The 22,358-nt window shown below is 44.1% G+C and overlaps 1 protein-coding gene across 4 annotated transcripts in view; it reads left to right on the plus strand.

The window, feature by feature from the left end:
• The window catches only part of ppef1 (protein phosphatase, EF-hand calcium binding domain 1), a 194,423-nt gene that overhangs the window by 142,299 nt on the left and 29,766 nt on the right, over positions 1-22,358 (plus strand). For 3 of the 4 annotated variants that reach the window (XM_068039833.1, XM_068039832.1, XM_068039834.1), the window contains exons 12-14: positions 204-614; positions 20,964-21,149; positions 21,289-21,431. In XM_068039833.1, the coding sequence (XP_067895934.1) occupies positions 204-614; positions 20,964-21,149; positions 21,289-21,431 (740 nt within the window). The remainder of the gene's footprint in view (positions 1-203; positions 615-20,963; positions 21,150-21,288; positions 21,432-22,358) is intronic. The other variant, XM_068039835.1, reaches the window with a different exon arrangement.

Genomic DNA, 22,358 nt, shown 5'->3' on the forward strand with positions numbered 1-22,358 from the left:
GCTCTTATAGAGCAGATTTGTGCTCATCACATTCTTTGACAAATTAACTGAAGGTGATTTTGAGATTAAATTAGCCACAAACACCGTGATAAAGGGTTGGACAATTGGCTTGGAATGCAACCTTATTGCACTTTTTCTGATAACCTGTATGTTAACCTGCCAACACTTTGCCACACTATTAAGAATGACTCATTCTTTTGCAGTTTAAGTCTGCACTCAGGACGCAAAACAGAAATCCAGAAAATTCCAATGAGAAAGGTCAAGGGAAGCTCAGCTTCAAGGCACAACCTCCTGGGATGCTGGACAGTAATGGAAATATCCAAGAACAGCTGGTGAAAACATACAGCACCTCGAAGATTAATCATTGCTGCTTCCAAAAGCAGAGACCTGGAACATCATCGTCTTGCTCAGCATCAAGTTACAGGAAGTCGAATGGTGATCAACATTGCCTCAGTGATTCAAACTGCCAACAGGATCAGTTGTTAAATGGTAAAGAGCACGAGGGGACCCAGACCAATGAGCACAACTGCACTACAATCCTAGAAGTGTCTTGCCTGGACTGTGAAGTAGCATTTCCTAAAGAGTCATTGAGAGAAGAGATGGAGTGGAAGCAGGTGAATGGGATGACACCATATAGAATTACATAGAATTTACAGCACAGAAACAGACCATTCGGCCCAACTGGTCCATGCCAGTGTTTAAGTTACACAAGAGCCTCCTCCCAGCCCTCTTCATCTCACCCTGTCAACATATTTTTGTATTCCTTTCACCTGCATTGTTTATTTAGCTTTCCCTTAAATGCCACTACACGATTTGTTTCAATCATTCTCTGTAGTCGTGAGCTCCACATTCTCACCACTCTCTGGCTGAAGAACTTTCTCTTGCATTCCCTATTGGATTTATTGGTGACTAGCTTATATTTATAGCCCTGAGTTCTGAACTCCCCCAGGAGTGGAAACCGCTTTTCTATGACAACCCTACCAAACTCTTCCATAATCGTCACGACCTCCAGCAGGTCACCCCTCAGCCTTCTCTTTTCTAGAAAAAAGAGCCCCAGCCTGATCAGTCTGGGTTTTGATCTCACAGCAAAGACAGTGCAAGTCCCAATCTCTTACAATGGAGCCCATAAATCTCTCACAAAATAGAGATGTTTCAGTGTCTTGGCTTAAAAATGAAAAATGGCAGCATACCCCTAGACTGCTGATGCCCCTGGAGCTATTCCTCAGCAGACGGGAGGGGAGAGAAAGGGAAATAGGGGACATTACACAGTGTGATGGGGTCTATTTGTGAGCCTGTTGTTGGGTTTGGGTTCACTTGATATCATCATAGAGCCATAGAGTCGTACAGCATAGAAACAGGCCCTTCGGCCCACCGCGTCCATGCCGACCATAATGCCTATCTATACTAATCCCACCTGCCTGCATTAATTCCATATCCCTCTATGCCTTGCTCATTCAAGTACCTGTCCAGATGCCACTTAAATGTCGCTACAGTTCCTGCCTCCATCAACCCCTCAGGCAGCTCATTCCAGATACCCACTATTCTTTGTGTGAAAAATTTACCCCTTTGATCCCCTTTAAACCTCCTCCCTCTCACCTTAACTCTATGCCCTCTAGTTTTAGTTTCCCCTCTGGGAAACAGACTCTGGCTATCTACCCTATCTATGCCTCTCATAATTTTATATACCTCTATTGTGTCCCCTCTCAGCCTCCTTCGCTCCAGGGAAAACAGACCCAGCCAATCCAATCTCTCTTTATAACTCAAGCCCTCCAAACCCAGCAACATTCTTGTGAATCTTTTCTGCACCCTCTCTAGCTTAATCACATCTTTCCTGTAGTGTGGTGACCAGAACTGCACACAGTACTCCAAATGCGGTCTAACCAACGTTATGTACAACTGTAACATGACGTCCAAACTCTTGTACTCAATGCCTCGGCCGATGAAGGCAAGCATGCAACATGCCTTCTTCACCACCCCTGTCTACCTGTGTTGCCACTTTCAGGGAACTATGTACTTGCACCCCAAGTTCTCTCTGCTCAACAACACTCCCCAGGGCCCTGCCATTCACTGTATATGTCCTGCCCATCACTTTGCACTTGTTTGCGTTAAATTCCATTTGCCAATCCCTTGCCCACTTTCCCAGTTGATCTATATCCTGTTGTAACCTTAGACAACCTTCTTCACTGTCCACTATACCACCAATTTTGGTGTCATCTGCAAACTTACTAATCATGCCCCCTACATTCACATCCAAGTCATTAATATATATGACAAACAACAGAGGGCCCAGCACCGATCCCTGCGGCACACCACTGGTCATCGGCCTCCAATCTAAAAAACAACCCTCCACTACCACCCTCTGCCTCCTATCACCAAGCCAATTTTGTATCCAATTTGTTAGTTCACCCTGGATCCCATGAGTTCGAACCTTTCGGACCAGCGTACCATGCGGGACCTTGTCAAAGGCCTTGCTAAAGTCCATGTAGACAAGGTCCACTGCCCTGCCCTCATCAATCCTCTTGGTCACCTCCTCAAAAAACTCAATCAAATTCGTGAGACATGATTTCCCATGCACAAAGCCATGCTGACTATCCCTAATCAGACCATGCCTTTCCAAATGCATATAAATCCTGTCTCTCAGAATCCCTTCCAATAACTTTCCCACCACTGATGTAAGGCTCACCGGCCTGTAGTTCCCTGGCTTATCCCTGCTGCCCTTCTTAAATAAAGGCACAACATTAGCTATCCTCCAGTCTTCCGGTACCTCATCCGTGGCTAACGATGATACAAAAATCTCTGCCAGAACCCCAGCAATCTCCTCCCCTGCTTCCCATAACATCCTAGGATACACCTGGTCAGGCCCTGGGGATTTATCCACCTTAATGTGCTTTAAAACATCCAACACCTCCTCCTTTGTAATGTTGATATGCTCCAGGATATCGCTGTTCCCTCCCTTGAACTCACTAGCTTCCGTGACCTTCTCCATGGTAAATATGGACGAGAAATATTCATTTAAGACCTCGCCCATTTCCCGTGGCTCCACACATAGATTACCACACTGATCCTTAAGGGGACCTACTCTTTCCCTAGCTACCCTTTTACTCTTAATATACTTATAGAATCTTTTAGGATTCTCCTTTATCTTATCTGCCAGGGAAATCTCATGGCCCATTTTCGCCCTCCTAATTTCTTTAAGTGTACTCCTACATCCCTTATACTCCTCGAGGGACTCGTTTGATCCCAGCTGCCTATACCTGACATATGCCTCCTTCTTTGTCCTGACCAGACCCTCAATATCCCTCATCACCCAAGGTTCCCTAAACTTGCCAGCCTTGCCCTTCCATCTAACAGGATCATGCCGGCCCTGAACTCTTCCTATCTCACTTTTAAAAGCCTCCCACTTGCCAGACATCCCTTTACCTGTAAACAGCCTCTCCCATTCAACTTTTGAGAGTTCCTGTCTGATGCCATCGAAATTAGCCTTCCCCCAATTTAGGGTTTCAACTTGAGGACCAGTCCTATCCTTTTCCATAACTATCTTGAAACTAATAGAGTTATGGTCACTGGTCCCAGAGTGCTCCCCCACTGACACATCAACCACCTGCCCATCCTCATTTCCTAAGAGGAGGTCGAGTGTAGCCCCTTCTCTAGTAGGGCTATCCACATACTGCTTCAGAAAACTATCCTGGACACACTTAACAAATTCTTCCCCATCTGATCCCTTAGCACTAAGGCAGTCCCAGTCAATATTAGGGAAGTTAAAATCACCTACTATTACAACCTTATAATTCCTGCACCTTTCTGTGATTTCCCTTCATATATGCTCCTCCAGTTCCCATCATATCATCAAATCATCAGTAAATTATAATTTTATTATGGAAGTTCCTGATAAGGCAGCGAAATATCAGTATTTGAATTTCAAAGTATGGCTTTGTTCCTGTGAAAATTCCTGGTATTTCAGCTTTAGTTTGTGTTCATGGAGGAAGCAGAGTAACTGGTAGAATTCTAAATGCAAGGATAGCACATTTTCTTATTGATATTCCTATATTGAATTTCCCAGATAACGATTTTAACTCCAATTAATAAAAGTAACATTAGCACAGTGATACAATTTCATTGTCAAGTAGAGTGAAGCTTTTAAAATTTAAGTTGTGCTGTATTTTCAGAATGGCTGCATTTGCTGACAATGCAACCACTAGGTGGCGCAGTACTGGCACATGCACAATTGCAGCCTCATCCACTGAAACATCACTGTCTGTGACGTCTCAGGCAGTTGCCAGTAATAAAGATGACACTGCTCAAATTATCACAAAAAACAAATTAAACCCAAGTACTCTCAATGGCTGCAATCGCCACCTCCACACGCGCCTCCAACAGTATTCTGCTCCCTCCTGACATTGCGCTTCTCTTCGCTGCTCCCTCCCATGCCAGTCTGTTCACTGCTCACTTCCCAGCTCGCCGCTCCCTCCCCCTTGGCCGCTCAGACCCCGCCTCGCCACTCCCCTCAGCCACTCGCTCCTCACCTCACCGCTTCCACACACCCCCACCCCCCCATCCAAACTGCGCTCTCTCCGCTTCTCCATCCACTCCCCCTCTCAGCTGCTAGCTCCCGCTTCACCGCTGCCTCCTCTCGACCACTCACTCCCCGTCTCGCCGCTTCCGTTTCCTCGACCACTCGCTCTCCGCCCACCATGGGATGGAGGAAGCGGGGAGCGAGCAGCTCAAGTGCCAAGGCTACGAACGAGCAGCCAAGGGGGGGATGCAGTGCGGCAGGGAGCAAGTGGCTGAGGGGAGGCAGCGGTGAAGTAGGGAGCTAATGGCTGAGAGGGGGAGTGGGTGGAGAAACGGAGAGAGCAGCCGGGGGTGGTGGGGGGAGATTGGTGGAAGTGGTGAGGTGGGGAGGAAGTGCTGAAGGAAGGCAGTGGCGAGGCAGGGAGTGAGTGGTCAAGGAGGGGAGTTCCCGATTTTAGGGAATCCACCCACAGGGTTCTGGAATTCCCAATTAGGGAATAATGCTCAGAGGTATAACGCCCGGATTCAGGATGCAGTGATGGAGCAGATAGGATTGGGTGGAGGCATATAATTGAAAAAGTTTCAATAACCATTTGGGATAGTGGGGTTAGAAACTGAACTGAGGATTGAGCAAGGTGCCTAGGTCTTGACTCCTCCGTCCTCCTTGAACCTCCTTGACCTCTTCACTGCCTTCAATATTATCAATGATTCCTGTCTTCTCTAACATCGCTTGATCACAGGTCACTTCAACAGCAATGCTCTCTTGTGATTTCACTCCTACTTGTTGCAGTGTGGGGACTGGCTCCAATGTCTATTGCCAAGCCAGTCAACAGGTGGAATTGCAATCATATGGAGCACTGCACAGAGGAGGACTGAAGACGTATGTACATGAGTTTACAGAAAGCAAAGAGGATGGCTCTTGTTTCCTGATATTTAAGCTGGAAGAATTTTACTTTAATATGATAATGTTTTCATTTTATTTTTATTTAGAGATACAGCACTGAAACAGGCCCTTTGGCCCACCGATTCTGTGCCGACCAACAACCACCCATTTCTACTAATCCTACATTAATCCCATATTCCCTACCACATCCCCACCTTCCCTCAATTCTCCTACTACCTAGCTACACTAGGGGAAATTTACAATGGCCAATTTACCTATCAACCTGCAAGTCTTTGGCTGTGGGAGGAAACTGGAGCAGCCGGCGGAAACCCACGCGGTCACAGGGAGAACTTGCAAACTCCGCACAGGCAGGACCCAGAACTGAACCTGTTTCAGTGCTGTATTTCTAAATAAATAAATAAAGTTTGCAGACGACACAAAGATTGGCATTGTGGTAGTTAGCAAAGAGGATAGCTGTAGGTTGCAGGAAGATGTTGGTGGTCTGGTCAGATGGGTGGAAAAGTGGCAAATGGAATTCAACTTGGAGGAGTGTGAGGTGATGCATTTGGGGAGGTCAAACAAGGCAAAGGAATGCACGATTAATGGAAAAATATTGAAGTGTAGAGGAAGTGAGGGACCTTGGAGTGAATGTCCACAGATCCCTGAAGGTAGTTAGAATCTTAGTTAGGCCACACTTGGAATATTGCGTACAATTCTGGTCACCACACTACCAGAAGGATGTGGAGTCTTTGGAGAGGGTACAGAAGAGGTTTACCAGTATGTTGCCTGGTCTGGAGGGCATTAGCTATGAGGAGAGGTTGGATAAACTTGGATTGTTTTCACTGGAACGACGGAGGTGGAGGGGCGACATGATAGAGGTTTACAAAGTTATGAGTGGCATGGACAGAGTGGATAGTCAGAAGCTTTTTCCCAGGATGGAAGAGTCAGTTACTAGGGGACATAGGTTTAAGGTGCGAGGGGCAAAGTTTAGAGGGGATGTGCGAGGCAAGTTCGTTACACAGAGGGTGGTGAGTGCCTGGAACTTGCTGCCGGGGGAGGTGGTGGAAGCAGGTACGATAGCGACATTTAAGAGGCATCTTGACAAATACATGAATAGGATGGGAATAGAGGGATATGGACACCGGAAGTGCAGAAGGTTTTAGTTTAGACAGGCATCAAGATCAAAGAACATAGAACAAAGAACAGTACAGCACAGGAACAGGCCATTCGGCCCTCCAAGCCTGCACCGATCTTGATGCCTGCCGAAACTAACACCTTCTGCACTTCCGGGGCCCATATCCCTCTATTCCCTTCCTATTCATATATTTGTCAAGATGTCTCTTAAACGTCGCTATCGTATCTGCTTCCACCACCTCACCCGGCAGCAAGTTCCAGGCACTCACCACCCTCTGTGTAAAAAACTTGCCTCGCACATCCCCTCTAAACTTTGCAAATCGCACCTTAAGCCTATATCCCCTAGTAACTGACTCTTGCACCCTGGGAAAAAGCTTCTGACTATCCACTCTGTCCATGCCGCTCATAACTTTGTAAACCTCTATCATGTCGCCCCTCCACCTCTGTCATTCCAGTGAAAAGGTACAGGCTTGGAAGGCCGAATGGCCTGTTCCTGTGCTGTACTGTTCTTTGTTCTTTGTAGCAGGACAGGTCGATAAGCTGGTTAAGAAGGCATATTGTGCCGACGGTCAAGGAAATCCCGGTTTTAAAAAAAAGCTTTGAAGCGCTTAAAAAATTTTTTTTAAGGTTCTGTGGCAGAAAAAAAGACTGGGAAAACCCAATTCCTCTCTCAGGCTGATCGAGCTCGGCCCCAGTACAGGAGACGTCCCAAAAAAAAGCACGGGAAACGCCCAAACACAAGAGTCTACATTCATGCAGCCAAAGCTTTAAAAAAATCTTTAAACTAGTCAAGTGTTAAGGAAGTAAATAAGGTCGAGCAAAAACTGAAGCAAAAGTCTTGAACTGCCTATTTGTGTAAACATACAAGCTGAAGTGCTAGAAATAAAATAGACAGAGAACACTGTCAAACACCTGCTACTCTCCATCAAAGCAGCTAGTCTAATAGCCTGACATAGTCATACTCACAGAATCATACTTTGCAGACAATATCCCAGACACTATCACTATCTCTGTGTTTGCCCTGTCCCACCGGCCACACAGATCCACCAGAGGTGGCAGCGCAGTGCTATACAGGTGGGAGGGAGTTGCCCTGGGAGTTCACAAAATTGACTCTGAAACCCATAAAGTTTCATAACATCAGGTCAAGGAAATCTCCTGCTGATTACTACCTACTGCAGCCCCCCTCGGCTGATGAATCAGTGCTTCTCCTTGTAGAACACCAACTGGAAGAAGCACTGAGGGTAGCAAGGGCACAAAATGTACTCTGGGTGGGGACTTCAATGTCCATCACCAAGAGTGGCTCAGTTGCACCACGATTGACTGAGCTGGCTTGTAGCACCACGACTGACTGAGCTGGCTGAGTCCTAAAGGACATAGCTGCTAGACTGGGTCTGCAGCAGGTGGTGAGGAAACCAACAAGAGGGAAAAATGTACTTGACCTTGTCCTCACCAATCTACCTGTTGCAGCTGCATCTGTCCATGACAGTATTGGTAGGAGTGACCACCGCACAATCCTTGTGGAGACAAAGTCCTGATTTCATGCTGAGGGAACCCTCCATCAGGTGCTAAATGGGATAGATTTTGAACAGATCTAGCAATACAAAATGGGGCATCCATTAGGCGCTGTGGGCCATCAGCAGCAGCAGAATTGTACTCAACCACAAACTGTTTACCTCATGGCCGGCATATCCCCCATTCTACCATTACCATCAAGCCAGGGGATCAACCATAGTTCAATGAAGATCACAGGAGGGCATTCCAGGAGCAGCACCAGGCATACCTAAAGATGAGGTGTCAACCTGGTGAAGCTACAACACAGGACTGCTTGCATGCCAAACAGCGGAAGCAGCATGCAATGGAGCTAAGCGATTCCACAACCAACTGATCAGATCTAAGCTCTACCGTCCTGCCACATCCTGTTGTGAATGGTGGTGGACAATTAAACAAGTGAAAGGAGGAGGAGGTTCCACAATAATCGCCCATTCTCAACAATGGGCGAGCCCAGCACATCAGTGCAGAAGACAAGGCTGAAGGCTGAGCTGTTGCAGTGACTAGTAGAACTGGTGATTGTCTCAACACTTATTGAAGCATTTCAAAAAGACCTTGTGGGGCAAAAGAAAGGGCACAGCATTGATGCGCTACTAGAAGATGGCAGGAAATACAAAGCCAGTGTAGCTGGACAATGGTACCTGCAAGCACTAGGTGTAGTTAACCGTATTGGCATAGTAACCAGGTTACAACAAGCAAGCAAGCTGTGTGGTAGGTGTGGTTTGTCATACGCATCGCAAAGCTGTGCTGCATTTTAAGACCTGTGCAAGGTGTGCAGTGCAAATGGATACAGGGCACGCCTATGCAAGAGATCTAGCTCCAAAGACAGCCAGAACTCTCAAAAGAACACAAACAAACAGAAGAAAGGTGCAGCAACATGGCAACAGCAGCAAGGAGAGCGCCAGAGTCCTGCATAAATACAAGCTGATACTCAAAGTCCACAGCGAAACACACCTGAGACAAGACTCAGAGTGGAGCGATTCTCAGCCAGAAGAAAAGCAGGCATTTCACATTGTGAACCGGACACATTGTATTGATGATCAATTGGAAACGTTCATAGGAGTAGGCCATTCTGCCCAATGAGCCTGCTCTGCCATTCAATATGATCATGGCTGATCATCCACTTCAATGCCTTTTTCCCAGCCTATCTTCATATCCCCTTATGTCATTTGTATTTAGAAATCTGTCAATATCTGCTTTAAACATACTAAATGACTGAACTTCCACAGCCCTCTGGGGTAGAGAATTCCAACGATTCACAACCCTCTGAGTAAAGAAATTTCTTCTCATCTCTGTCCTGAGTGGCTTCCCCTTTATTTTGGAATTGTGTCCCCTGGTTCTAGACTCCCCACCCAGGGGAAACATCTTACCTGCATTTACCCTATCTATCCCTTTAAGTATTTTGTAGGTTTCAAAATTTCTAGAGAATACAGGCCCAGTTTCCCCAATCTCTCTTCGTAGGACATTCCCGCCATCCCAGGAACAAGTCAGGTGAACATTCGTTGGCATTCCCTCTATGGCAGTAATATCCTTCCTAAGGAAAGGGGACCGAAACTGCACACAGTACTCCAGGTCTGGTCTAACCAAGGCTCTATACAATTGAAGCAAGACTTCACTACTCCTGTACTCGAATCCTCTTGCAATAAAGGCTAACATACCATTAGCTGCCTTAACTGCTTGCTGCACCTGCATGTTAGCTTTCAGTGACTTATTGACCAGGATACCCAAGTCCTTTTGTACATCTACACTTTCTAATCTCTTAACATTTAAGGAATACTCTGCACATCTGTTCCCCCTACCAAAGTGGATAATGTCACATTTTTCCACATTATATTCCATCTGCCACATTCTTGCCCACTCACTAAGTCTGTCCAAATTCCTTTGAAGCTACTTTGCATCTTCCTCACAACACCCATTCCCACCTAGTTTTGTGTCATCCGTGAACTTGGAAATATTATATTTGGTCTCCACATCCAAATTATTGATGTATATTGTGAACAGCTGAGATCCAAGTACTGATCCCTACAGTACCCCACTAGTCATAGCCTACCAACGTGAGAATGACCCGTTTATTCCTACTTTCTGCTTTCTGCCTGTTAACCAATCCTTAATCCATGCCAGTATATTACCTCCTATCCCATGTGCTTTAATTGTGCTAATCAACCTCCTGTGGGGGACTTTATCAAAGACCTTTTGAAAATCCAACTATACCCCGTCCACTGACTCCCCTTTATCAATTTTGTTATTAACATCTCAAAAAACTCCAACAGGTTCGTCAAACATGATTTCCCATTCACAAATCCATGTTGACTATGCCCAATCAGATCATTATTATCCAAGTGTCCATTTACCACATCCTTTAGAATAGATTCTAGCATTTTCCCAATGACTGATGTAAGGCTAACCGGTCTGTAATTCCCTGTTTTCTCTCTCCCTCCCTTCTTAAATAGTGGGATGACATTTGCGACTTTCCAATCTGCAGGAACCGCTCCAGAATCTATAGAATTTTGGAAGATGATCACCAATGCATCCACTATCGCCATAGCTACCTCTTTCAACACTCTTAGAATATCAGATCCTGGGGACTTATCAACCTTCAACCCCATTAATTTCTCCAATACAATCTTCTTGCTAATACTAATTTCCTTCAATTCCTCATTCACCCTAATCCCTTGGATCTCTAATTCTGGGAGATTTCTTTATCTTCCTCAGTGAAGACAGACACAAAGTAATTATTTCGCTTCTCTGTCATTTCTCTATTCCCCATTATAAATTCTCCTGACTCTGCCTGTAATGAACCCACATTTGTCTCAGTCAAATGTTTCATTTTCACATAGCTATAGAAGCTTTTACAGTCCGTTTTTATATTTTTTGTTATCTTACATTCATATTCTAATCTCCCTTTCTTTATCATTTTCTCGTCCTCCTTTGCTGTATTCTAAAATCCTCCCAATCCTCAGGTTTACTACTATTTCTGGCAACTTTATAGGCCTTTTCTTTTAATCTTATACAATCCTTAACTCCTTTGTTATCCACGGTTGACTGCCTTTACTTTTGGGGTTTTTGTGCCTTGAAGGAATGTATACTTGCTGTAAACTATGTAATATTTCTTTAAAGACTATCCATTATCTATGTACTGTCATAGCTTTTAATGTATTTTCCCAATCCACCTCAGCCAATTTGCCCCTCATACCTTCATAACATCATGTGCCCAAAGAAAGCTGGCAAACATGCACTCCAGATTAAGATTGACACCAGAGCTAGTGCAAGTATCCTACCAGTCTAAATCCTGAAGGATATTTACTGGGGTCATTGGAAATTAATGATACAACCAACAACTGCAAAACTATCTGCATACAATGGGTTACCCATTCCTTGCAGTGGCACACTAACAATGCAATGCAGCTATGGCAAAGCGGCATGGAGACCACAATTTTTTTACCTGGTAGACACGAACGGACCAGCAGTGGCAGGACCACTAGTGTGCAAGGACCTCAACATTGTGACTATCCACGAGGTCACCAAGGTACCCAGTACAGCAGAAGAGACCAAGGGTAAGGACTTTGGTAAGGCCACAGCTGGAGTACTGTGTGCAATTCTGGTCGCCACATTATAGGAAGGATGTGATTGCATTGGAGGAGGTGCAGAGACGATTCACCAGGATGTTGCCTGGGATGGAACATTTAAGCTATGAAGAGAGGTTGGATAGGCTTGGGTTGTTTTCACTGGAGCAGAGAAGACTGAGGGGTGACCTGATCGAGGTGTACAAGATTATGAGGGGCATGGACAGGGTGGATAGGGAGCAGCTGTTCCCCTTAGTTGAAGGGTCAGTTACGAGGGGTCACAAGTTTAAGGTGAGGGGCAGGAGGTTTAAGGGAGATTTGAGGAAGAACTTTTTTACCCAGAGGGTGGTGACGGTCTGGAATGCCCTGCCTGGGAGGGTGGTCGAGGCGGGTTGCCTCACATCCTTTAAAAAGTACCTGGATGAGCACTTGGCACGTCATAACATTCAAGGCTATGGGCCAAGTGCTGGCAAATGGGATTAGGTAGACAGGTCAGGTGTCTTTAATGCATTGGTGCAGACTCGATGGGCCGAAGGGCCTCTTCTGCACTGTATTATTCTGTGATTCTGTGATTCTGTGATTCTGTGAAGGGTACCTGTATTGAGTCAGTCCACAACTTACAACAAATGTACCCGGACAGGTTCGGCGCCATAGGAAATTTCAAAGGCAACCCCATATTGCATATCAAAGAGGGTACAGTGCCATCAGTTGACCCTCCCAGAAAGTGCAGCGTGCACTCGTGGGGCACTGGCACCAGTACTGGGGAAATTGGGGGCTGTACCGTTGGGGCCGTCTACACCTGAACTGTGCTGGGACCAGTGTTCTAGCAAACCGTATAACTAGGGAAGTCGAGAGGGCTTTAAACTAAACAAGGGGGGTGAGGGATCAAGCTTGGTTGATGTAGCAAATCAAGGGGTAGAGTCAAGGCAGGAGAGCAGAATAGTAATATGGGAAATGAAGGTCAGAGAATGGCAGGAAGGGACAGAAAGAAAAAAGCCCAATAACATACCAACAGTCAAGACTAGATGTTACAAAGATAACAAAAAGACAAAACTAAAGGCTCTCTATCTGAATGCACATAGCATTCATAACAAAGTAGACAAATTGATCGCGCACATTGAAGTAAATAAATATGATCTGATAGCCATTACGGAGACGTGGCTGCAGGATGACAAGGATTGAGTTCTGAATATTGAGGGGTATATGACATTCAAGAAGAATAAGAAGCTAGGTAAAGGTGGAGGGGTAGCACTGTTAATCAAGGATGGCATTGGTGCAATAGTTAGAAATGACCTTGGTTCAGGAGATCAGGATGTAGAATATGTTTGGGTGGAGATGAGGAATACTAGGGGAAAGAAGTCACTAGTGGAAGTTGTCTACAAGTCCCCAACAGTAATCGCAATGTAGGATGAAGTATACAAGAAGAAATATCGGATGCTTGTGATAAAGGGACAGTAATAATCATGGGTGATTTTAATCTACATATAAACTGGAGAAATCAGATTGGCAATTGTAGCCTGGTTGAGGAGTTCTGATGAAAGGACACTAACCTGAAACATTAACTCTGCTTCTCTCTTCACAGATGCTGTAAGACCTGCTGAGTTTTTCCACACTTTCTGTTTTTATTATTTATTTGAGGAGTTCATAGACTGCTTTCGAGAGAGTTTCTTAGAGCAGCACATTCTGGAACCAACCAGAGAGCAGGTTATATTAGACTTGGTATTGTGTAATGTGACAGGATTAAGTATTGACCTCAGGTAGCAGCGACCGCAAATATGATTGAAATTTACTTCCAGTTTGAAAGGGAGAAGAATGGGTCTAAGACTAGTATTTTAAACTTGCATAAGGGCAGCTATGTGGGCATGAAAGCTGAGCTAGCCAAAGTGAACTGGATTACTAAGCTAGGGGATGGATCAATAGAGAAGCAGTGGCAGACATTTAAGGGGATATTTCAGAATACTTAGGATAAGTATATTCCTACTATAAGGAACAATTCTAAGGGGAGGACCCACCATCCATGGTTAACTAAAGAAGTTAAGGAAAGCATCAAACTTAAGGAAAAAGCACATGATTGCGCAAAGATGAGTGGCAGGTCAGAGGATTGGTCAGAATATAAAGAACGGCAGAGAATGACTGAAAGGTTAATCAGGAGAAATAAATTAGAGTATGAGAGGAAGCTAGCTAGAAATGTAAAAATGGATAGCAAGAGTTTCTACAGATATTTAAAAAGGAAAATAGTAAGTAAAGTGAGTGTTGATCCTCAAGAGAGTGAGAATGGGGAGTTAATAGTAGATAATAAGGAAGTGGTGTATAAAATGTACAAATATTTTGCTTCTGTCTTCACTATAGAGGAGACAAAAAAACATTCCAGTAATAGCTGTAAATCAGGAGGTGGAAGGAAGAGAGGAACTTGGAGACATTACAATCACCACAAGAACACAAGAAATAGGAGCAGAAGTAGACCATATGACCCATCGAGCCTGCCCCACCATTCAATACGATCATGGCTGATCTTGGGCTTCAATTCCACTTTCCTGCCCACTTCCCATATCCCTTGATTCCCTGCGAGACCAAAAATCTGTCTATCCCAGCCTTAAATGTATTCAATGATGGAGCATCCACAACCCTCTGGGTAGAGAATTCCAAAGATTCATAACACTTTGAGTGAAGTAATTTCTCCAGAGAAGCAGTACTGAGCAAACTGATGGAGCTGTGGGCTGACAAGTCCCCGGGTCCTGATGGGCTTCATCCTAGGGTCTTAAAAGAGGTGGCTAATGAGGTAGTAGATGCGTGGTGTTAATTTTTCAAAATTTGCTAGATTCTGGAAAGGTTCCATCAGACTGGAACATAGCAAATATAACCCCTCTATTCAAGAAGGGGGAGGCAGAAAACAAGTAACTATAGATCAGTTAGCTTGACATCTGTTGTGGGTAAGGTATTAGAATTGATCATTAAGGAGGCTATAGCTGGGTGCTTAGAAAAACTCAAGGTAATTGGGAATAGTCAGCAAAGTTTTGTGAAAAATAAATCATGTTTAACCAATTTATTGGAGTTATTTGAAGGAGTAACATGCACTGTGGGTAAAGGGGAGCCTGTTGAGGTATTGTACTTGGATTTCCAGAAGGCATTTGACAAGGTGCCACATAAAAGGTTATTGCGCAAAGTAGGAGCTCATGGTGTAGGGGGTAACATATTAGCATGGATAGAAGATTGGCCAGCTGGCAGAAAACAGAACATAAATGGGTCTTTTTCTGATTGGTAGGATGTGATGAGTGGAATCCCACAGGGGTGTGTGCTGGGACCTCAATGTTTTACAACTTATATCAATGACTTAGATGAGGAGAGCAATGGTATGGCAGCTAAATTTATGAATGACACAAAGATAGGAGGGAAAGTCATAGAGTGATACAGCACTGAAACAGACCCTTTGGCCCACCAAGTCTGTGCTGACCAACAACCTGTTTATAATAATCCTACTTCAATCCCATATTCCTTACCACATCCCCACCATTCTCCCACCACCTACCTACACTAGAGGCAATTTACAATGGCCAATTTACTTATCAACCTGCAAGTCTTTGACTGTGGGAGGAAACTGGAGCACCTGATGGAAACCCACACAGTCATAGTGAGAACTTGCAAACTCCACACATGCAGCACCTAGAACTGAACCTGGGTCGCTGGAGCTGTGAGGCTGCGGTGCTAACCACTGCACCACTGTGCTGCCCTTGTTTTTGCTGGAATTTAGAAGAGTGAGGTGAGACTTGATTAAAAGTATGTTTTAAGAAGACATGAGGTTGCAGACCAATATAGATAGGTTGAGTGAGTGGACAAAAATCTGGCAGATGGAGTATAATGAGGGAAAATGTGAAGTTATTCACTTTGGCAGGAAGAATAAAAAGCAGAGTATTACTTAAACGGAGAACAACTGCAGAATTCCAAGGTGCAGAGGGATCTAGGTGTTCTAGTGCGTGAGTCACAGAAAGTTAGTATGCAGGTACAGCAAGTCATGAAGAAGGCAAATGGAATGCGATCATTTATTACGAGAGTAATTGAAAATAAAAGTAAGGATGTTATGCTTCAGTCATACAGGGCATTGGTGAGACCACATCTCGAATATTGTGTGCAGTTTTGGTCTCCTTATTTAAGGATGTAAATGCGTTGGAGGTGGTTCAGAGGAGATTTACTAGATTGATACCTGGAATGAGCGAGTTGTCTAATGAGGAATGGTTGGGTAGACTGGACTTGTTTTCAATGGAATTTAGAAGAGTGCGGGGAGACTTGATTGAAGTTTATAAGCTCCTGAATTGTCTTGACAAGGTGGATGTGGAAAGGATGTTTCCTCTTGTGGGTGAGTCCAGAACTAGGGGGCACTGTTTTAAAATTAGGGGTTGCTCCTTTAGGACAGAGATGAGGAAACATTTTTTCTTTCAGTGGGTTGTGTGACTTTGGAACTCTCTGCCTCAGAAAGTGGTGGAGTCATGGTGTAGGGGGTAACATATTAGCATGGAGAGAAGTTTGGCTGGCTGGCAGAAAACAGAGTTTGCATAAATGGGTCCTTTTCTGATTGGCAGAATGTGACAAGTGGAGTCCTGTAGGGGTCTGTGCTGGAGCCTCAACTTTTTATAATTTATATCAATGATTGAGATGAGGGGAGTGATGGCATGGTAGCTAAATTTGCAGATGACACAAAGATAGGTAGGAAAGTATGTTGTGAAGAGTATATAAGGAACTTGCAGACTGAGAGATAGGTTGACTGAGTGGGCAAAAATCTGGCAGATGGAGTTAAGTGTGGGAAAATGTGAAGTTGTTCACTTTGGCAGGAAGAATAAAAAAGCAGAGTCATTGAATATTTTTAATGCGCAGATAGATAGATTCTTGTTAGGCAAGGGAATCAAAGGTTGTCGGGGGTAGATGGGAGTGTGGAATTTGAGACATAAACAGATCAGCCATGATCTTATTGAATGGCAGAGCAGGCTAGAAGGGCCAAATGGCCTACTTCTGTTCCTAATTTGTATGTTCGTATGTTCATATACAAGAAAAGCCTGCACGCCAGTTGGATGAGATGGAACGCAATGGCATCATCTGTCGTGTGCATTATCACACAGACTGGTGCAGCTCAATTATGTGTGTACTAAAGAAGGATGGAGCAATCAGGGTATGTCTAGATCAGAGGGTGTCTAAACCTCTCCCTAAAGGGATGGCCCCACATGATTCCAACACTAGAGGAATTGAATCCCAAGTTCACAGGAGCCAAATTCTTCTCCACGTTGGATGCTAAACATGGATATTGGTCAGTACACCTAGCTGAGGACTCTCAGGAAGTCACCACGTTCAGAACACCATTTGGAAGATATTGCTTCCAGAGACTACCCTTCGGTTTATCTGTCAGTCAAGATCTGTTTCAGCAGTGTATGAACAGAATTATAGAAAACGTGCCTGGATGTATATGCATTGTCGATGATATTGCAGTAATGGGCAAAACCAAAGAAGAGCATGATCGAAATCTTCATTCTCTGATGGTAGTAGATTGTGACGAAGGGCCAGGTCAATTTCTTTGGCTCCATCTATTCAGGATGCGGAATCCATCCTGACCTAGGCAAAGTCGAAGATGTAAGGCACTTGCCCAACCCACAAGACAAGGAAGATTTATTAGATGTCTTGAAGTTTCAACTTCTTGGCACCATACATTCCAAATTTTTCTGTCAAAGCATCATCATCAGAGAGCTCTTAAAAACATGCCATATGTACAGCAAGAGTATAGATTTGAGTCTCAAACAAACATTGTCAGCAGAAGCCTGTACCCTGCAGTACTATGATCCAAGGAAGAAGACAATCCTGGAAGTCGACGCCTCACAGAAAAGGCAATGAGCAAACTAATTGCATTCAGATCCAAATGTTTATCCTCAGCAAAATCCAATTAATCAAACATAGAGCATGAAACACTTGCTCTGGTGCTTGGGATCACAAGGCTCCACACTTACCTGTTTGGTAAGCAGTTCACTGTGGAAACCGACCACAAACTACTGGAGATGATCTGGCGCAAACGATTGACAAGTGCACCACCTCAACTACAGTGACTCTTCGGGAAAGTACAGGGGTACAACATGGAAGTCTGCTACAAACCGGGTACCAAAATGGTCACCTTGGATCACTCTTAAGGCAATCATACAACATCCCCATTTTTCCCAAAGGGAAGTCTAGTATATTACAAGTACAAACACATAAAATTGGATGATATCAAAATTAGCTGTACGGAATAGAAATTATGAAATTTACAAGTATAGAAGCTTAAGAGTCCAAATAACAAGAATGAAGAAGTGCCACTGGATCTACAAGTGGACAGCATGGACATCGAGGTGGAAGATGTGCTCAAAATCAATTTATTGCATTTTGGTCAGCACAAATGTGACCAACTACAATCAGAAACAGCCAATGACCCACAACCGAAGGCACCGTGGACAGTCATCATAGAATGATGGCCTGATATGATGAAAGAGGTGTCAGAAACCTTCAGATGCTTTTAGCCTGATAGAGATGAACTTGGTATCTCAAGAGGTGTCACCTTTAAAGGAAGACAAGTGATTGTGCCCAAAACTCTCCAACAGGACGTCTTGTTACAACTTTACCAAGGCCATATGGGCATAGAGCCAACGAGATGACTAGCACGAGAGGTTAGTGAGGATGTGCGAGGCATGCCAGAGCCACCAGCCACAACAGCAGAAAGAACCTTTACACCTTCACGAGGTTCCATCAATCCCTTGGTCCAAACTCATCACTGATCTATTTTCTGTGAATGGAGACAACTTTATCTTAGTCACCGATTATTTCTCCAAATTTCCAGTTGTCAGACAGGTAAAAGACATTTCAAGCATGGTCATCACAGACACATTGAGTGCCATATTCAGTCTATTCAGTACACCTGAAGAAATTATTTCTGACAATGGATCACAGTATACAGGCAGACTTTTCAGGGATATGTGTGCCAAATGGGGCATAAACCATTAGATGTCCTCACCACATTACCCTGGATCTAATGGTTTTGCCGAGCGAATGGTTTGCACAGTCAAATCACTTATCCTGAAGTGTAGGACAACGAAACAAGATTTTCACGTTGCCATGTTACACTTCGGAGCCACACCTATGGATATGGGCTTACAGTCACCAGCAGAGGTCATGTTTGGCAGACAAGTAAGAACGATTCTGCCAAGCCATCATCTGTCCAAATTCTCCGAGATGCAGGAGACACTGCTTGAAAAACAAGGGAGAATGAAGATGCTGCAGGAGCAGAACTACTTCAGCTACACATAGGACAAAAGGTCAGGGTCATACACCCCACAATGAGAACATGGTTACCCACAGAGGTATCCAGAGTATGCAGTGAGCCTGGGTCTTACGAGATCACAACATCTAGTGGAGCGGTGTTGAGAAGGAACCAAAACCAATTAAGAGAAGTGTGCAATACTCCAATTGCGCATGGCAGACTCGAAAGAATGCACTCCGACAATGAGGGTGTGACGGAACAACAGGACAACAACCAACACATTGACAATACGTCTGCAAACCAAGAACAGCCAAGGTGAAACCCACATCACCAGAAGTTTATCCCGTAACAAAATCTGGAAGAGTTGTCAAACCACCGAAACAATAAAAACTTTTAAGCTTCTATACTTGTAAATTTCATAATCTCTATCCCGTATAACTAATTTTGATATTATCCAATTTTCTGTGTTTGTATTTGTAGCATACCAGACTTCCCTTTGGAAAGAAAGGGGACGTTGTATGATTGCCTTAATTGTGATGTCCCTTTAGGAACTCAATATGCTAATGAGTTAAGTACCAGGATGTAGTCATGTGACTAGAAGCCATAGTCACTCTGCACCTGTAACACCCAGACAAAGGTTCTGTATATAGTTTTCTCTGTAATAAACCTTTAGAGATTTTCAAGGAACTGGAATCCACGTATCTCATTGTGTTGCATAAGACAACAGAAAGAATACATGATAGGGAGAGGTGCAACTGTTCTAATTTTTGCATCAATCGGGTTATGTTAGCCAATAACATAAATGTGGATCTGGGTGTCCTGGTGCATGAACCACAAAGGTTAGTATGCAGGTACAGCAAGTGATTAGGAAGGCAAATGGAATGTTGCCATTTATTGCAGGGGGAATTGAGTATAAAAGTAAGGAAGTTTTGCTGCACTGTACAGGACCTTGGTGAGACCACATCTGGAGTACTGTGTACCGTTTTGATCTCCTTATTTGAAAAAGGATATAATTGCATTAGAAGCAGTTCAGAGGAGGTTCACATGACTACTTTCAGGGATGAAGGGCTTATTTTATGAAGAAAGGTCGAACAGGTTGGGCCTTTACCCACTGGAGTTTAGAAGAATGAGAAGTGTCTTATTGAAACATATAAGATACTGAGGGGACTTGATAGAGTGGATGCCGGGAGGATATTTCCTCTTGTGGGGGAGACTAGAAGTAGGGAACACATTTTAAGAATAAGAGGTGTCCCTTTTAAGACCAAGCTGAGCAGAATTTTTTTTTCTCAAAAGGTTGTTAATCTATGGAATTCTCTTCCCCAGAAAGCAGTGGAGGCTGGGTCATTGAATTTGTTCAAAGCTGAGTTAGATAGATTTTTAATCGACAAGGGAGTGGGGGGAGGGGGGGGTGGGGTTGGGGGCGGGGGCAGACAGGAAAGTGCAATCGAGACCATGATCAGATCAGCCATGATCTTATTGAATGGCACAGCAGGCTCGAAGGGCCAAATGGCCTACTCCTGTTCCTCAGTCCTATGTTCCTATAATAATTTTAGCTCCAAAACCTTGTTTAAATGAACCCTCTAGTGTCTCTCAGCCTATTATAGTTATAAAATCAATAGTCAGGGGTGAATACAATGCTTTTTGATAAAGTGATTTGGAGATTTATTAGCATCTGGGACCTTGGCCTCCTGGAAATTAATTAGCCCTCTCCCTGGACTAATGCTTTGTCTTTTCATACAATAGTAACGCTCCCTTTGCCTTTGTTCCATGACATCTTTGTCATTTGATCTCTCCTTCCCTCTGCCCTATAACACACCTTCCTTTTTGTTGTTCTTCTCCCCTCCTGCCATTCATTTGCTGAAAGCCTATTACATTTCTAACCTTTGTCAGTTCTGAAGAAGGGTCACTGACCCGAAACGTTAACTCTGCTTCTCTCTCCACAGATGCTGCCAGACCTGCTGAGTATTTCCAGCACTTTGTTTTTATTTCAGATTTCCAGCATCCGCAGTATTTTGCTTTTATTTGAATATTTATTCACTTGGTTATCTTTTTTTAATAGATTGTGGACATTCTTTGGAGTGACCCTCGAAATCAAACTGGCTGCGCCCCAAACAGCTTCCGAGGGGGAGGCTGTTACTTTGGTCAAGATGTCACAGAGCGAATGTTGAAAAAATACAACTTAAAGTTGCTGATAAGATCACATGAATGCAAACAGGAAGGCTATGAGCTCTGCCACAATGGAAAGGTAAAATAGTATTCTTTGATTATCTGCTCTGGCTTGCAAAGCAACCTTCATTAAATTATAGCTAATGCCAGTGCAAGTGGACTGCTCTGTGACAGAAATTAAATTGCAGACGCAACTAAATGAAATATTTCTCATGCAGGTTATTACTATTTTCTCTGCCTCTAATTACTATGAAGAGTGCAGCAATCGAGGGGCTTATGTCAAACTTGGTCCTGACCTGGTTCCTCGCTTTGTCCAGTATCGAGTTAGTAAATGTACAAGGAAGCTGACACTTCAGCAAAGGTGAGTACAGTACAGAAACAGATATATTATTTCTCGGAAATATTCAACAGGTCAGGCAGCAACTGTGGAAAAAGAGAGTTAACATTTCAGCTTGACGCCTGTTTGTCAGAACTCTGTAAGCTCGTTGATTTGAAGTGAAGGGGGCTAAATTGGGATGTGTTACATTCGTATTTTAAATGCTCTGTGCACAAATAAGGCTAAAAAATAGGGTTCAAGATCCAACAGGAATTGCGCAGAATGCCACCTTGGAAAAGGGGTTTGGGAACACTCACATAACGACTGCTGATATCATGCACAGCAGCGAGATGACATGAATCAGGGTGCATCATGGATTTGAAAGCAGCACTGCTATTTTGGAGCTCAAAACTCCAGCCAATGTTCTGCCTTAACCTAATGAAGCTGAGCACAACATTAAGTGGCATGAAGGATACCCCCTCCGCAACCCCCCCACCCCCCCCCCCCCCCCACCCCATCCCACTTCCCTACCTACGCTATTTAAAGGGATCATAAACTACTTACCGGTTAGTTGCTGTTTATTTCTCCTGGCTGATGGTCCAATTGTATGTAATCTTGGAGGTTTCCTGTATTTGGTGAAAGTATGAATAATCTACAGGGTGTGGCCTGGCTGGTGCTGAAGTATTTTTCTGTTCATTTAAAAACATGTGCTGAAATAAGTTGCTTCCAGACATGGGTGACCTGGTCAGCATTCCTCTGGGAATTGAGTACCATTGAGAGAATGAGCAGAGGCCACGCAGAGCAGGACAAGCTGCAAGAAGAGGGAGGAGGAGAAGGACGGGAAGAAGAGCTCTCAGCAGGAGGCCATATCCGCAGAAGATCTTTAGGGAGCAATTCTCCAACCTCAACTTCAGCAAAGGCCTATACTTAAGATGACCATGCTTCACCAAAGAGGTCGTCACTGAAATCTAC

Source organism: Heterodontus francisci, chromosome 10 (assembly GCF_036365525.1).
Source record: "Heterodontus francisci isolate sHetFra1 chromosome 10, sHetFra1.hap1, whole genome shotgun sequence".
Lineage (NCBI taxonomy): Eukaryota > Metazoa > Chordata > Chondrichthyes > Heterodontiformes > Heterodontidae > Heterodontus > Heterodontus francisci.